Source organism: Colius striatus, chromosome 6 (assembly GCF_028858725.1).
Source record: "Colius striatus isolate bColStr4 chromosome 6, bColStr4.1.hap1, whole genome shotgun sequence".
NCBI classification, from domain to species: Eukaryota; Metazoa; Chordata; class Aves; order Coliiformes; family Coliidae; genus Colius; species Colius striatus.
The window spans coordinates 27389379-27405992 of NC_084764.1; the positions used below are offsets into that span (position 1 = coordinate 27389379).

The following is a 16614-nucleotide window of genomic DNA, read 5'->3' on the forward strand; positions in this document are numbered from 1 at the left end:
ATAGCAAAGGACTCTGTAAATAGTTTAGAGCTTATCCCTACACTTGCTTTGCAAACAGAGGTTCTGATCACGGGAAGAAGCTGACCTTGCCATACTCAAAAGTACAGAAGTAGAAGAGATACACTGAGCCAAAGCTTCAGTTCTCAATTACTTTGTTTCCAGATGGCTTCATCCAAATGTTGGATCTGCCTCTACACTATGTCAGCGCTGCTCCCCATGTCTGCTATATGTGGCTCAAGCTCTAGGTCTGCTCCATTTCCTTTGCAGTCTATCATTCAATCTGGATGATCACATGAAATAATCTCTTTTCTGTACATAGTTGCATTACTTCTAATTTATGTGCTTCTTTACACCATTCAAAACAGTCCTTTTCCTAGTCTAAATTCAAGATTTCTGCATTATCAGAAAACACAGCACACAACATTGATTTCACAGTGAAAATGTGGATACACTGTTTCATCTTAACATTTATTTAAGTTTTCCCATAATTCAAACAAAACATGACATCCCATTTCAACTGACAAAATAAAAAGAAAAAAAATAAACCACTTCTACAAAGTTAGCCAGTGTATAGACTTTCTTATTTTACAAAACAAAAAGGTAGGAGCATGTTACAAAATAATCATCAGTCAATGTCAATAGTGCAAGTATAGAAGAGAGGGAGGGAGGGTGGGACGGATGGATATATGGGTGGGTGGGTGGCTGAACAAAACATGAAGGCTAGAAACAGCTCTGCCTGTAATCACACAGAATTTCCTATCGCAGATAACTCATGATACCATTTTCACTTCAGTGGCACTTCATCCATAAGTGATCTGTGTGTGCTGCAAATTCTTGTGCTGGCCAGTTCTGGATATGAATACAGCTATAAACACAAGCTGCTAACAGTCATTGAAAGGAATTTTTCACCCTCTGGAACAGAGGTGACCTGTCAAGGGCTTAATTAGTGTTTTATGCATTCAAGGGCCAAGGAAATCACTCAGAATTTCACGCAAGCAACAGGGTAAGTACCTCCAGGCTCACCTCTGTATGCCTTTTCCTCTTGATTTCATGCTCTTTTGCATGCAACTGCTCTCTGCCCAAGGAGGTGAATGACCAAGAGGGAGCTTTAGTATCTACCAAGTCACTTGGACAGGTAAACCAACAAGTTTTGGATGTCCTGTCAAATAAATATGTCAGCCAGCAACCCACCACAAAAGGTAAATTATTTCTGCAGTGTTTTTTATGATACTGCTACAATGAAGAACCTAAAATCTGTCTCCTTCATAGGACGACTAAATTTGAGTCTAAATAAAATAAAGGCAAAAATAACATCAGTCAGTTACAGTATTTCTCAGCTGAATTTGCTCATTTTCCTTCACTAGACACAGGTCCATAGTTAATAAATGTATGAGGCATTCACTAAAACAAGCTCAGCTGCTCAGAGATGTTATTCATCTTTACGCCTTGTGATCAAAGACCGTTTTATTTTTCTAGGCAAAATTCCCTGCAATACCTCAAGTCTTACCACAGTACAAAAATGAAAACCATAACATGATGCAGAAAGAAGGCCGAAAGCGGGACTAGCTTCAGGGAGTAAATGTGCGTACCTTGAAGGCACGTTTCCTGCATGGACTGTTTGAGCTTTCAAGTAAGCCAAAGGGCAGTGATTATCTGTCTCTCAAGAAGAGTATGAACTGAAACTATTCAAAGAGATTTTTTCCCCCAAGATAAAAAACAGTAAAAATCACCCTTACTATAGGCATAGCTTGTATCTCAATCACCTCTGCTACCCTAAAACTGACAAACTTCTCAGCTAAACTTTTCCACACTTTATCCCTCACTCCCATCAACAGTCTGGTAAAAATGATTGCTGTACCCCTACAGATGTACAGTACATGGTTCATGTACATAAAGTTCATAAGTGACAGTATCCAACACTGAAAAATTGTCATTATTTAATCAAGCAAGAACGGTGGAAGCCTCAAAAAAGGCACTTAGGATCCCAGTGTTCATAACAGTGCTGGACTGAAAAAAAGCAACATTCGATTTTCTAAAGGTTTTGGTTGTTAGTGCTTTTTTGAAAAATCACACTACTAACTCTAGTGCTTCAATAGGAAGTAAGATCTTTTGAAACTCTGGTCGAGGTATTAATCCTAAACTCTTGAAAATTCAGTGTCAGGTACATTAGAAAAATATTCTCCAGATATTAGAATGGATTAAAATAGCTTTTTTTATAAACCAGAACACTTTCCAGTTTTTCCTGCATAACTCCATGAGGACTGGAACAGATACTTCTGTCATACAACTAGCTGTGTAAGAGAGATCAGAGTCAGGCCTGTACTCTTTCACTCATTACAGAATCAGTGAGGAAGAGGTAGATTAAGCAAATCCAGAATCCTCAAATATATGAATCTTTCAGTTTTGGGGCATGAACAAGGGGTAATGGGATGAAGCTGGAATACAGAAAGTTCCACTTAAACATAAGAAAAAACTATTTCACTGTTCAGGTGAGCCCTGGCACAGGCTGCCCAGGGGGGTTGTAGAGTCTCCTTCCTTGGAGGTCTTCCAGACCCGCCTGCACATGTTCCTATGCGACCTGATCTAGGTGAACCTGCTTCTGCAGGGGAGTTGGACTAGATGATCTCTAAAGGTCCCTTCCAATCCTACCATTCTATGATTCTATGAAGTATTCTGTGGCTAGTGTGTAATAGAGACTGAATGGTTTAAGAATTCAATGCAGATGGAAAAATATATAAATTAACATTAGATCAAATTAGATTTTCTCCCATCTTTAAGGCATATAGCAGAATTTTGTTTCTGTTGCTTATTTATCTTTTCAAGGGCTGGGAGCAATAGGCAAAAATTCAGACACCGAGCCTGCAGATCAGAGTAAGAAATCTCCCCACTGTTCTTTTCACAAAACATTCTCACACTTCCTCAGCAACATCTCGGCACTCCTTCTGCTTGGTTTGGTTGCATTTCTTGCTGGTTCTTTTCAGAAACTGTACACTAGGAGATGCAGTGGAAAACAGGAACAACACTCAGAAGTTCTTTGAAAAGAGCCTTTGAAAAGAAGAATGAATTTTACAGAGAGGAGCTGCCATGCAACTCTGCCAGCTTGTAACAGAGTGGAGAATCAGTCACTAAGTCAAGCCCATGCTCTCGTATATATTTCACAATCTATAAGTTATTGTTTAGTACATAATAATTCTTCAGTAATTTAAATCCACTGATCTCAAAATGCTTCATAAAAGTTAACAACATCCTTCCATTTGCAGAGAGATATTGCAAGTGCTCAGTACTAACTGGTGTGCTCCAGGGAGCAACCTGTGCTTCAGCAGGACTACATGCAATAGAATATTACATGATTATTAAGAAGTCCTAGGAGGACTGAGACTTTACATATTTACAGCAGTGTGCCTGTGTAAACATGTATCACTAGTTTCATGTAGGCTTGAAATTTAGGTGCATATAGAAAGCCATTAACATGTTCCCTATAATTTGTTTTAAACTCTACCGCTACCAGTTTTAGACTCACTGTAATTAATCTCATGTTTTATATGGGATGTTAACACTGTAGTGATTTTTATAGGAGTCACTGTGAAAGCAGTGAATAAAAGAGTGTATCAATTTTCTGTTGAATGAAATGTAAAATAAAATGATTTTATAAAAGAGCTTTCATTTTAATTCATTATGATTTTAAATTACATTGTCAAGGCTTTCCAAATGTGCGATTTTAATGTCAGCAGTAACCTTTCAAAAGATAAATGATTTCATAAATTACTTTTTTTACATTAAAGATGACCTTGAGACAAAATATTATGCAAACCATTGAAACAACTACAAAAAATGGGTACTTTGGACGCTGTTTTTCTCTGAAACTATATATGAATGAGGGATTTTTGCCTTGTGCATTTTATTTATAAAGAAGTTTTAAGAGTTGCTGTTACTTTCATCTAAGTGGAGATAAAAAATTTCCCATGATGGAAACTTGTTAGTTTTCAAAAAGAGATTTTGGGTCCCAGTCAGTTGGGGGTTTATAAAGATGCATGTTACTCATATTGTTGGTTCAAGATAGAAAATGACAGTAATAGTGCGCTGGACAGACTTCCAGGGATTTTCAGAAGGCAAACAACATTGTCTGTTAAAGTAGTTGTGTTTTGACATTTTCAGTAACCACCTTACCCATCCAAGAAAACATATAAAAGACCCTCAAACCCAAACACTTTCCCCTTAAATATCTTTCTAGGCAGGAGTGACCTAATCTTAGCAAAGTCTCTCCTGTTTCACCTCTACTGTAACACACATTCCTTGTTACTAGCAGCCATTACCACGTTCAGTCAAGACAGCAGAACAGCTCAGGCTAACAAAAATTTTAAGAAACTGCAGAAGCTTTCTGCTAACTTGTGCAGACCACAAGAAAATGTGCACAATGACATGTTCTTGTCCAGGGGATAAGAGAGGAAGGGGTGAGTAGAAGAACAGCCACACAATTAGCTGTCCTGTTTGTAGTCCCTCTGTTTGAGCAGTTGCTGTTTAAGATGCGGAGTTTGTTCATTCTCCAGAATGATGCCCAGAGTTTTCACTCTGTTGATCACTTCAGAAATTAGATTTTCCAGAATTTTTCACTCAATGCTTTCTGGGTTTTATTTGGCAGTTCAGAAGGAAGTTAATCTGCCAATGATCAAATCAACAGGTACACAAAAACTGGTTAATGTACGAGGGCACAATTGTAAGGGAGACAAAGGCTGCTTTCTGGTTTGGCCTTGGTGGTGGCCAGACCATACTTCAGTGTAAAACCTAGATGGTGCAGAGGCAGAAAAGGCAGACATGACTGCAATACGAGTCATTCTGTCTATACGTCAACTGTACTTAAATTGTTCCAGTAAAAGCCCACTGGTCTGCTTCATCTCAAAGTATGGATCATCACAAGGAAAAATAATACTCTTCAGAGCATTACTTTTAAAGTAGTCCTCCGTATTTTTAAAAGAAAAATACCAAAACCCTTCAAGTCCTTTCTTTCAGGTCTGTTAATTTGACCACCCCTCTTGGGACTTGCAGACCGATCTTCCTTCACTGCGTGGCACATTGATTGACATTTGCAGTATCTTCTCCCTTCAGATCCTCATTCAAGCTTTTTTTCTGCTCTATTTCAACCTGGCAGAGGAAAAAGAGGGAGAACATTAGTAATGAGAAAGGTAAACAAAAACATCAAAACCCTTCCTTCATGTGTTGTTCAGGTAACGAAACGCTTGCTAAACTGAGAGAGTTGTGAAGAGAAATAGACTGAGAAAGTGAAGCTACATTTTATTTACTGTAAGTGTTTTCAGTCTAATCACACGGTTTTATGATTCAACAGTATAATGACATCATTTCTAGAAGATAGAATGTCATGCAGAGAACTAGTCTCACGTGATTTTATATTCATTAGCATCCTCAGCTGTTCTTTGAATCCAAACCCAGAACCAGATCTGCAGAGGATAGGAGGCTTCCTAAGTGACAGCAGAAGACCAGCTTCAATTTTATACTCTGCAAAGACTGATAAGACTGAGAGATTTTCAAAATACAGATCTACATCTGTGTCCTAAATTTCAACGCCTCTGAAAACTCAGAGATCATCCTATGTTTAATTCCTTAAAAGGGATACCTAGGAAGTTCAAATACCATCTCCAGTGAATTCAAGAGACCACTAAAAATGTAATTACAATTTTAATTACAAATATTTGCTGTGAGAACCTTTTCAGTACCTCTCATCGTTGCTCTTAAAGAAGGCAGGTAGGATGCCAATTTCTCTGCTGAGTGATCAGCTAACGTGCAAATTTTGGCATACTGAGATTCTTGGCAGGTATATAGGTAGTGCATTTTCCCATCTGCTTCTCTCCTTAGGACAGGCAGGAAGAAGAAACATTTAAGCAGAGAAATAATGCAACCCTTTTGTTTGCTGTATCACTCACACTGTGGCTGCTATGAAGAACAGCAAAAGTCCCCCTTGACACTCTTACAGTGTCAGCTAATCCCTGGGAGCTGTCTGAGTGTATGCTCTTCCACAACGCAACTGCAAGCAACTTGATTCCCTCTTTGCTGAGGGATAATCCACTGCTTGTTTGCCGTGAATCAGTAGGCTGCACATGGGTCGCTCCTGCACAGGGCCTGGCATGTGCCAAATTACCACCTCATCTGCCCACGGTGTTTTATTTGTCTGCCCATGCTTTTCAAGCCAATGAAGCATGCAAAGTAACCATGATGACTGCCACATGCTCACTTTTACCTTGTAACTGTAGTGTGCTGAATAGTTGATCCACTTCCTCACGTCAGTCTTATCCTCGACAGAGATGGAGCGAACAGCGGCTTTGGATGCAGACGTAGTGGGCATGTCAAACTCCACATCCACGTAGCGGACGAAGCTGGAAGGCACTTCCCGGTCAGAGCCAAGCTCTAGGTGGCAGAAGAAGCAGTGAGGATGACCAGAAGCTGGAAAAGAGAGGAAACAAACATAAAAGTTGTGTTGGAAGGCTCAGAAAACACTCAGTGTATGTAACATGTTAGATACATGTCATGCATTGATAGCTAAGAAAGGTGGAACTTGGGAGATAGTTCACATTTACTTCAAATTGTTGACCCCATTTTTAGCAAAAGAAAACGCACTGTATAAGGTTAAGTAACTTTCCTGGGTTCAAAAAGCAAATCTGTGCACAGCTTGGAAGTAACTGTTTATTCCTTACTCTAACCTGTGACAATGTGGCTAGTCATTAAAGATGGCAAGGTGAGGAAGTGATCATGTTTAGCTCTGTCATCTGTAAATGATAACTTTTGCTGTTATTTTTCCCTTTGCCCTGCTCATCAGCAGTTGTAAAAATTACAGTAGGGACTGACCGTCAACCGAGGTTGGTTTTATTTCTGACTGCTGCCAACTCCCTAAGGCCTTGAACAAGGCATTTAAGGTCTGTGGCTCAGTTTCTGTCTGCAAAAGGAGGATGAGAGCCTTCACCTTGTGCTTTCTGACTGAAGACATCCTATTATCTAAGCATGTGTAACCTAAGGTAACATATAAATAAATGGAGTCCTTGTCTGCCACTATTACAGGCTTTAGGATTTCTGCCTACTTGTTCATTGGGACAGTCCTTCGTACAGCCCAGCAAGGTGTACAGAACAGAGACAAGGAAGGAGGAAGGTGAGCAGGAGGTGGGAAAAGCCCAGAGCTCCTCCTGGGAAGAGGAGGGAAATTTGACACTGCCTGTGAAAGACCTGAAAGCCCAGACCTTGAAAAGGAAGTCAGCTCCTTATCCAGAGCTTAGCCTCAAAGTCAGCCTCATAGAGCTGACACTTGAAAAGAAAGATGTGGGATTTTGAGATGTTACTTGTCCCAACAGGATGAAATTGAGCAGTCTTCAGAGGTCTTAGGGATTGAAACACCCCACTTGACCTTTGAAATGCAGTTGGAAAAAAACTTCAACTTGTGTGGGTGAAAATTTCATCTAGAGTCAGCTTTATCCTTCCAGACAGTCTGGCCAGTTTTCTCCTAACAGTAAGGTTTATAAACCTGTATTTGTGAAGTAAATTCAACGAGAGGCTCTGCAGCTCATCAGAGACTGCAGAGATGTGGCATCACAGCCAAAGCCAAGTTATGAATGAGTGGATGTAGTACCAAGCAGATATAAAAGCCTGAGTTCTGCAAGCACTGAAATGCATCCTCTGCTTTTCATCAGGATGAGTTATCCCAAGCAGAGTGCTAGGTTGACTCCCCTGGTTCTAGAGCGAGCTGGATCTCTCTGACAGTGTTTCCCAGCTTTTCAGACCTGGAGCACACTTCTCGATAAAAAGAAGTGGCACACAGCAGACCTTCAAGACAACCTTGGCTACTGTGGGCTAGCAGCAGCCTCACAGGCCCTCAGGGAGATCATTGTGCCCTCCTGCACTGCAAATCTTTTGCTTCTGGCCAGTTCTCGAACCTGGCTGTGATAAGCACATCTGTGGTGGTGGCATACTTCAGCCTCTGCCACAGGACACTCAGGTGCTGCTGCACGTACCCAGGAATTGCTGCTCTCTTGTATGGAGATGCCTAAAAAGGAGTCATTCCTGGCTCAAAAATTCTATGTTCAGCACTTAGTACTGGCAACCAACTCTCAAGTCTCAGGCTCCCCATCCATTTGTATCTCTTTCTTTGCTCTGTCCCAGTCTCAGCAGACTCATAATCCTTCCTGCCCATCTACCTATCTGCTTTGCTAAGCTTTCCTCTGCTCTAGTTTGCAATGGGTTGCTCCCATCTTCAGACTGCCTGGATTGCAGTGGAGGCTCACAGCAGCTCAGAAGAGGTGGTTCTGTGCTCTGGCACAAGTAACATCCACAGCTGCAAAATGTTCAGCATGTGCTGAACACTACACTCCTGAGCTGGAATCTGCTCAGTTGATTTTGAAATGGACTCCGGGGAAGATAACACTGGGAAGTGTTTAAGTGGGCTTGAGCACATTGCATGACAGGTGCGTTGGAGATCTGAGCTTGTGAACTCTTTATCATTAGAACTGGTCACAGGGAACCAGTGACCATGCTTCTAACACACCTGAATGTTGGTGGGTATTCGCAGGCTCAGAAAAAAAAAGGGATGGTGGGGAATAAAGGAGAAAAAAAAAATCCCAAAAACGCAATGTAATTAACAAAGTGATTTTTCAATGATTTAATTTCTTCTAGTAGGAGTACCTACAAACAGAAAAGACCAGGCACAACACTCAGAAAAATATGGATGTGATTAATTTAAATCAGCTCAGCATGGTAGGCAACCAGGTGAACTAATTAAGAAAGCAACTCCTCTAACAAAGCTATAGCAAAAATACCAACTGCATTAGTGTTCTTTAGTGTCCTGAGTGTGCGGCACACAAGGGACAATGTCTATAGAATTTCTGTGCGCTCAACTGGCTCCCTCAAAGCCCTTTCTCTAATGGACAAGTACATCTTTTAGTAAAATTGGGAGTAAATAATCAGTTTGCTTTTGTTTTGCATCTCGTGTTTCCTTGAGCTACTAACATTTCATTCTGATCATCAAAGATCTGATGATACAATTCATATAATATTCACGGGTTACTATGATTGAAGAGAATCTGTTCCAAATGACTCTGATGTCTCAACATGTTTGGATTAAAGGATTTAATTTACTTCAGTATATCAGGCAACACGCCTGGGACCTACAGCCAAATGAGAGCAAAGTTCCAATATCCAGATCCAAGGCTCTGCACAGTGTTTTCCCACGACCGAAGGCTGAGTGGATGTTTTCCCAATACTGTGCTGGTGGATTAAAAAAAATCCAAACTGTGGAGCTCAGCCAGCTGCAACTGAAGCTCCGCAGAGCCTGTAAACAGGTTGTCTTTATCAACTGCTTTCATCATATTAATTGTGAATATGAGAAGGGCAATAAAGTTTAGCAAGCTATTTTGGAAAGGATTTTAGTAATGTGCTCAGCAGAATCCAGTCCACAGTTTTTTCTTGGGTCAAATCATACTCAGAGTACACACAGTCCTTCATTCGTCACGTGCTTTTCAATACCCAGGCATAAGCAGATGCTTTGGCTACAAAGGAACAGACAGCGCTGATAACAAGTTCCTACAGTAAGAGTGAGAAGGGCCCCATCCCATTGGAAAGCACAGAGAGAAAACATTTGGATATGACAGTGAAGCTGGTGAAATAATGCTTAACAATTTGCTTGCTAGGATACTACAACCTGAATGCAAACAGTAAGCTTCAGGAGGGACTGGCTCTCCTCCCCTGCAGGGTTGTGGTCCTGGCTGTCGAGGCAGGCCACAGGCAGGGCTGCTCACAGAATCACAGAATGGTAGGGGTTGGAAGGGACCTCTAGAGATCATCTAATCTACCCCCATTGCTAAAGCAGGTCCATCTTGATCAGGTCACACAGGAAAATGTCCAAATGGGTTTTGAAAACCTCCAGAGAAGGAGATTCCACAGCCTCCCTGGGCAGTCTATGCCAGAGCTCCCTCACCCTCATAGATGGTGTCATACACCTCACAGCTATACAGAGCCTGCAAGGAAGTGAAGCACAAGAGGCCCAGGTGGCTGCCTGGAGAGCTCTGGAGTTCCTGGGGTCACATTTGCATGTGGGTCTGGCAGACAGGCACGTGTGCTGGAGGGAGTCATGCAACACACGTGCACTAAGTTGAGTGGCCTCTGGAGCCAGGGCAGAGCTGGAGTTTGTGGCCACCTGAAGCATCTCCCCCGAGGTGCAGTGCCATGCCACTACTTCTCTCCTGCTCTGGAGTCCCAGACCAGACAATCACAGTGGGCCTAGAGCACTCTTCAGGATGAGTTGCAGGTGCCACAGTACAACCACAACATGCAAGTCAAGGGAATATTTTTATATTTAGTGCTTGAGAACTGCATCATTTAGAAAGGCTTCTGCAAATAGGTGGAGGTGATGTATTATACAACTTGTAGAAGTCGAAGGATAGGTCTGGATATAGGCAAGCACAGGTTTTGGAGTAGGCCATATGTCAGTATCATGTGGTCAGAAGTGTATTTGGTCTATTAGGCAAATCTAAGAAGGAGCAGGAATCAATGCTTTTGAGTACCACTTACATTCCTCTTTGTTTGCTGTATATTTTGAGTAAGGAAAAACATGGGTTGAGTAGCGCCAAGAAATGTAAATAGTCCCTGAGAGGCAAGATCAGATTTAAACTACACTTGACTTGCCCTGTCATCACTTTGGGATTCCCTCCCTCTCACATACCTCATCTCCTGGCCAAGACAGTGCTTGCAAGGCCCTTCCTTTCCCTGAAATTACATCTGACCTGACCGGAGGGTGAGGACACTCTCTTCCTCTCAGGATGTAAACAAATACCCACTGCCCCATGTTCACATGGTCAAACTGATGAATAGATGTTCCATGGCAGGGCTCCAACAGCACGGTCAAGTCTGTGATGCATTTCCCCCTGACAGAGGTTATATATCATAGAGCCTCTCATGGGGAGACACAAGGTCAAGGAAAGAAGAGAGACATATCAACACCTCCCTCAAAGCAGAGATGGTAAGGAACATCACCTCACAGGAGGCAGTAGACCCAAGAGTGCTGCCTCTTCTGGTTTGTTACTGGCACATTCTGTGATTGCCTTAAACTGAAGGCTTTTGTATGCCCAGCTGTAATGCCTATATAGTATACTGAGATCTTTGGAGTGAAGATGCCACAGAAGGCCCAATTTCATAGCATCTCATTCCCAGAGCTCATGCAGATGGTGTAGTGAGATTTTCCTCACAAGCATATTATTGCTCTTAAACAGCCTGAAGTTAATTTTTCACTGTGGTATTTGTCTTGAGTTCCCAAGCACTCTCAAGAATTTTTATGCCCTGCATGACAGAAAACATGGAGCCTTCCTTCTCTTTTGTCAGTGATATCCCTACAAATGTGTGATCTATGGTATAAGCTGGTGCCTTATGGACAAAATGTGATTCAAAAGGTTCAACGATTGGATCACTATTTTGCTGACAATATAGCTGAAACTCAGAAAAAACATACATCTTTAGAAAGTGCTAAATCTGGTACAACACAGAACTTTCCTTCAGGGAACAATGAATACAGAAATGGTCCCAGTCACCCAGCTGCATTATTACAGCATTAATACTAAAAAGTCCATCTTGTTTGTAAATGCTAGTCTAGATCAGAGAAATCAAGTGGTAGAATTCCCTATGAATAAAAATAAGTTGTCTAGCTTTATTGCACACCATGGATGAAAGGCAGGATGTGGGATGACTGGTAGTGATGGCCAGAGGGAACAGTAGCTTGCCCATATTGTTTGAATGTTCAATGATGAATATGTTACTAGAAATACAAAGACTTTTGGGTTTTATGTCGGTATTCTCTCTAGGTTTAAGATATATTTCCCTGCATGCACTGAATACAAAAACATAGCCACAAATTGGTGTTTACAAATTACTATTTTTTTTAATGGTTGCACAATATCTTCTCTCCACTTACAATCCCCATTCCATATACTTTATAGGCATGAGTTCTGGTATATGTGTTGAAATATATAGCACTGGCCCAGTACTCTTTGCAATGCATGAAAAAGAAATCACATGTGTTCTAACTACAGCAATTTATCTGGTCCTGTTATTCAGCCCCATGGTATAGTAGCTTGCCTTTGCAAGTTACCTGAAAGAGCTCCATTTCCAATAAAATTGCTAAGCACACAGACATATTTGATGCCCAAGTCCCACAGTATATTCATAAAAGCAGAGACAGAAGGCATATTTTTGCATCTGGACAACCTAAACCTGGTTTTGTCATTAGCAATGTTTGTAGGATACATAAAACTACTAGAATCAAGGGTGAGATAAATGTTTCATGCAATTAACTGATGTCCTTTGGTATACTACAGAGGATGATTTATCCCCCACCTTGTAAATAAGTATCCCCTATCTTCCAAAACATGTTTAGTTTACTCCTGCAGAGATGTTATGCAGTACTCACCCGAGTTTTTGTCAGGCAGTCGGTTTATCCTCCATACAATGGAATTAAAGGCATGCTCATATTTGGCAGTTCCCAAAGTTACTCTCATTACTGGCTCAGAACCAGACAGACTGGTGGAAGCAAAAGTGGCCCCTTTGTTCACCTTGGCTTTCAAAGATTTCTCCCCCAGGACGCTCTCCCTGCGGAAGTTCTTCACCCACTCGTTTGGCACCGGGTAGCGGATCATGATGTTTTCACAAGGGACCTGAGTTAAAGGGTCACGGTTGGAAGAGAACCCGGTGGACATCATCAGCCAGCTCTGCACCTCCACCTCAGCACCATTGATGCTGGCAGCTGTCCTCAGGGTAAAAGGCAAAGTTTTCTCAGCAAAGACAGTTCTGAATCGCATCAGTTCAAACCGGCAGGCATCCAAAGGGTTGAATAGGATAATACGGGAGTTATTAAACATATCCTCATCCACACATGAATGGAACTGACAGCCGTATAATTTAATCCACTTAGTGGTAGTAGTGGGCATAATATCCTGCCTTGCAACTATTTCATTCCCTTTGATTAGGATATCATTAAGACCCAGTCTGCATTCTGCCAGGCCAGACAGGAAGCTGAGAACATAGATATGAGTTAGCACACTGTGCTGGAGAATCACACCGTCTCCTTTGGCCAAGATGCCGTGAAACTCATCCCTGACATCAACCGTGATTTCTTCTTCTTGATAGTTTAGTCCCACTGTGCTCAGATCTGTTGAGGCTGGCAAGTTCATCAGTGTGTCTTGCACAGCATTGATGAAGCTAAGAAAATCTTTGTAATCTGTAGTCCCAAGCTTGATAATTTGTTCTCTCTCTGCCGTGTGAGCGATGGCTGGCTTAGGCTGATACTTCTTCTTCTCCTTGTAGGTGGTTCGGTCCAAGCGCACACTGTGTATCCTCCCGTTCTCATCATAGTTCTGCAGTTTGCGCTCGGAAATCTCATGATTGATTTCAAGTTTGAATTCCCGGAAAGGTTTCTCCAGTCCCTTCTCATAAAAAAGCTGAATATACCCACTGTCAGTCAGCTTGACGTATATTGGTCCCCAATGCCTGGATGACATAATATTCTTCTTCTCTGGGATCCTGAGCATCATTGGCCATCCCTCCTTTGGCTGAGCTGGTGCCAGGTTAAATAAGGCTGCGTCCAGATCATATGGCATTGTAGGGTCATCATCAGGCAAGGTAGGGCTGCTCACACGATCTGGGTCTCCAATCTGGAGTTGCTTGAGCTGCTCTACAGCATCTGTGTGGCTTATGCTTTTGTTTGCCTCATGGAAATTGATGGTATCAGGCTCTTGATGGAGAATAATGAGAGAATCTCTTTGGCTTTTGCACTGAGCAGTGGAGACAGAAGAGCTTTTGGAACGCCTGTCCCGCTCCTCAAAGAATGAGCTGAATGGATTGATGGGTGAGGGTTGGACATCTCGCAGAGATTCATCCAGGAAGGGATTTGTAGCACTCCATGGTGGTGTTTCAACAGAAGGCAATTTTGTTAAGGATGAGAGATCTAGTTTTTGAATTCTGGAGAGATCTCCCAATGTGCTTTTAGGACGTTCTCTTTTCTTGAAGGATGTAGTGATGTTGAAGTTAACATCTGGAATCTGTGTTTCTGCAGGTGGGGTGCCTGTTTTCAAGGGAGGAAGGTTCTGTGCTGAAAAACTGACTTCGTTGTCATCAAAAGTCACCCAGCTGGGAAAGCGAACGGTGGTTGGGGTAGATGAATGTCCATTCATGGAGGTGGTGTTCAGCTGCCAGTTGACAGCCTCCATATCTATCTCTTCATCTTCCTGGAGAGATGAGGAATTGTCTTTAAAAAAAAACAGAAGGGAGGGTAAGAAATTTAAGCTAATTATTCTGAAGTTACCTAGTTCTCCCCATAAAAAAAAACCACAGTCAGCACAATAGTTTGCATGCTCAGGAAAGGCCGAGTCAAAATACTTGTCCAAAATGCTGATGAGCCTGGCAAGAATTAATGAAGAAATAGACAGCTGAAGACAGAAAAGGAATGCAGAAGAAATACAAAAGGAATGACAGCAATGACTGTATTGCTCTCATTCCAACATAACAACCTAAAAAAGAAATTTGGCCCACATGTTGTAGTGGTTTTTGAAAACTTCCTTCTTTAAACTTTCAGGCTGAATTTCTTGTCTCATCTTCAGTCATTTGCCTGTCTCTCTGACTAATTTTCTTTTTTTTCCCTTTCTGTGCCCATTTTTTTTTTTGCTCTAGAGAATAATCCAGTAGAGAGAGAGATTGAACACTGAAGAAGAGCACTTCTCTACTCTGTCCCCACATACTTGTCTACGCATTTGCTGATACCACAAAAGCAAACGGGGATACATAAGGAAAAGCTTCTTCACTGTGAGGGTGATGGAGCACTGGCACAGGCTGCCCAGATGAGTTGTGGAGTTTCCTTCTCTGGAGTAATTCAAAACCCACCTGAACAAGTTCCTGTGTGACCTACTCTAGGTGGTCCTGCTCTGGCAGAGGGGGTGGACTGGATGATCTTTCAAGGTCCCTTCCAACCTTTGAGATTCTGTGATTCTGTGGTTTGGTGAAGCTACCATAAATGGTACCTAGGTGGCATTTTTGCCCTGGATGTGTTCAGCAAAGAAACTCTTTGGCTTACCCAGTGGAAAAAACTGCTGAAAAGCCTGCATCATATTGTGTTATTTCAATTCCAGCTCCTTCTGGAGAAGATAGCTGCAGTGGTAATAATATGTTTTCCAAAATGAGAAAAAATTCTCAGAGTTCAGAAATTGAAGAGATTTCTTCCCATTTCCTTTCCACTGGGCTAATGAATCACAGTGCTCCTCAAAATGAGCAGCCAGCATAAACTGGTATCTTGCAGCTGCCCCATGGGTTTGCTCTACATACGATACATCTTGGCCTTTTGCTCCTGATAGATATATAGATCCCATGTGTTACACAGGTCACTGGTCTTTGGTACAAGCAGAAAAGTGAGTGTAAAATGTAGCACTTTGGTATGGCTGTGCACCTGTGATCTGAGCATATTTTACGATACTAACAACAACATTTAAGTTACTATTTAAATTGCTACCAGTTCCTCAAAAAGCTGATCTTGGTTTCCATTCTGCCTCAATCATACTAGAAAATTTGTACTTTTGTTCCTATTACCATTTATAACGTGGAATAGGGAACATGTACATTAGTCGAAGTCCTGCCATTAGCTCATTATCATGTCTTGGGTAACTTGATTTTCTGAGCCTCTCATCCCAGCTGCATGAAAGTTCACCAAATCTAAGGAGAAAACACATCATGCAAGTTCTAACGCTTATTATAATTGAGAATTACATATGAAGCAGAATGATACCAGTTTGTTTTTCATGCCACAATAATAACAAAGCAATAACAAGAACAGATGGCTTTAACAGACTGTACCTGCATTTCAAAGTGTATTTGAAAAGAAGTGGCACTATCTCAGTTTCTCAGATTTTCCTCTCTACCTGCCATTTCACTCCCAGCTTTGCACAATGCCTCTCTGTAGTCCCTGCTACTGGTTGCACCACTGGGTAGAGCAGTAGGTTCTTTATCTGTGAAGTTTTGCCGCAAGACTATAAATAGATTTGTGGGGAAAAAAACCCAACAAGTCAACTGATTATCATCCACAACCACATCTCAAGTGAGAAAGTAATAAAAAACCACCAAGAATAATCCGACGTTGTTCTGATCCTCATGTCCACACCAATACCTTCTATGTTGTCTCATGCCTTTTTAGTACTTTGGTCAGCAAGCATGAAGTCCTTGAAAGCAAAGCAAAGGCAATGAAAAGAGGTGGTAAGAGTCTCTGGTTTTATGCTATTTCTGGGAAAACATTCCCCGTTCCTTTTAGGCCTTCTAAAAGTCCTGTGTTTATAAGGTCAGGGTTTCTTAAGAGCAGGCCAATTCTTCCCTGCCTGCAATTATATTTTTCCCCTTTCCTATATCTTATCTTTTGAATTGCAGAACCAAATGAGATTCCACAAATAAAATATTAACTCTTCTGGTAACTTTGAGAGAGGTGGATGAGAAGATCTCTTTGGGAAGTGAAAACCACACAGAAATCACCTGAAAAATTTCCTTCTGAAATGGATTCATGCTTAGCTAACTTTTTAGTTCATCATACTCTGCCATATTCTA

General features: G+C 41.6%; 1 protein-coding gene across 1 annotated transcript in view; it reads right to left on the minus strand.

Moving 5' to 3' along the window:
* Window positions 1-687: 687 nt before the first annotated feature.
* STON2 (stonin 2) overlaps window positions 688-16614 on the minus strand; it is a 77011-nt gene continuing 61084 nt past the window's right edge. Inside the window, exons 5-7 of the mRNA XM_061998816.1 lie at window positions 12449-14281; window positions 6251-6453; window positions 688-5139 (exon numbers count right to left, since the gene is read on the minus strand). Coding sequence (XP_061854800.1) covers window positions 5056-5139; window positions 6251-6453; window positions 12449-14281 — 2120 coding nt within the window. The 3' untranslated portion in view covers window positions 688-5055. The remainder of the gene's footprint in view (window positions 5140-6250; window positions 6454-12448; window positions 14282-16614) is intronic.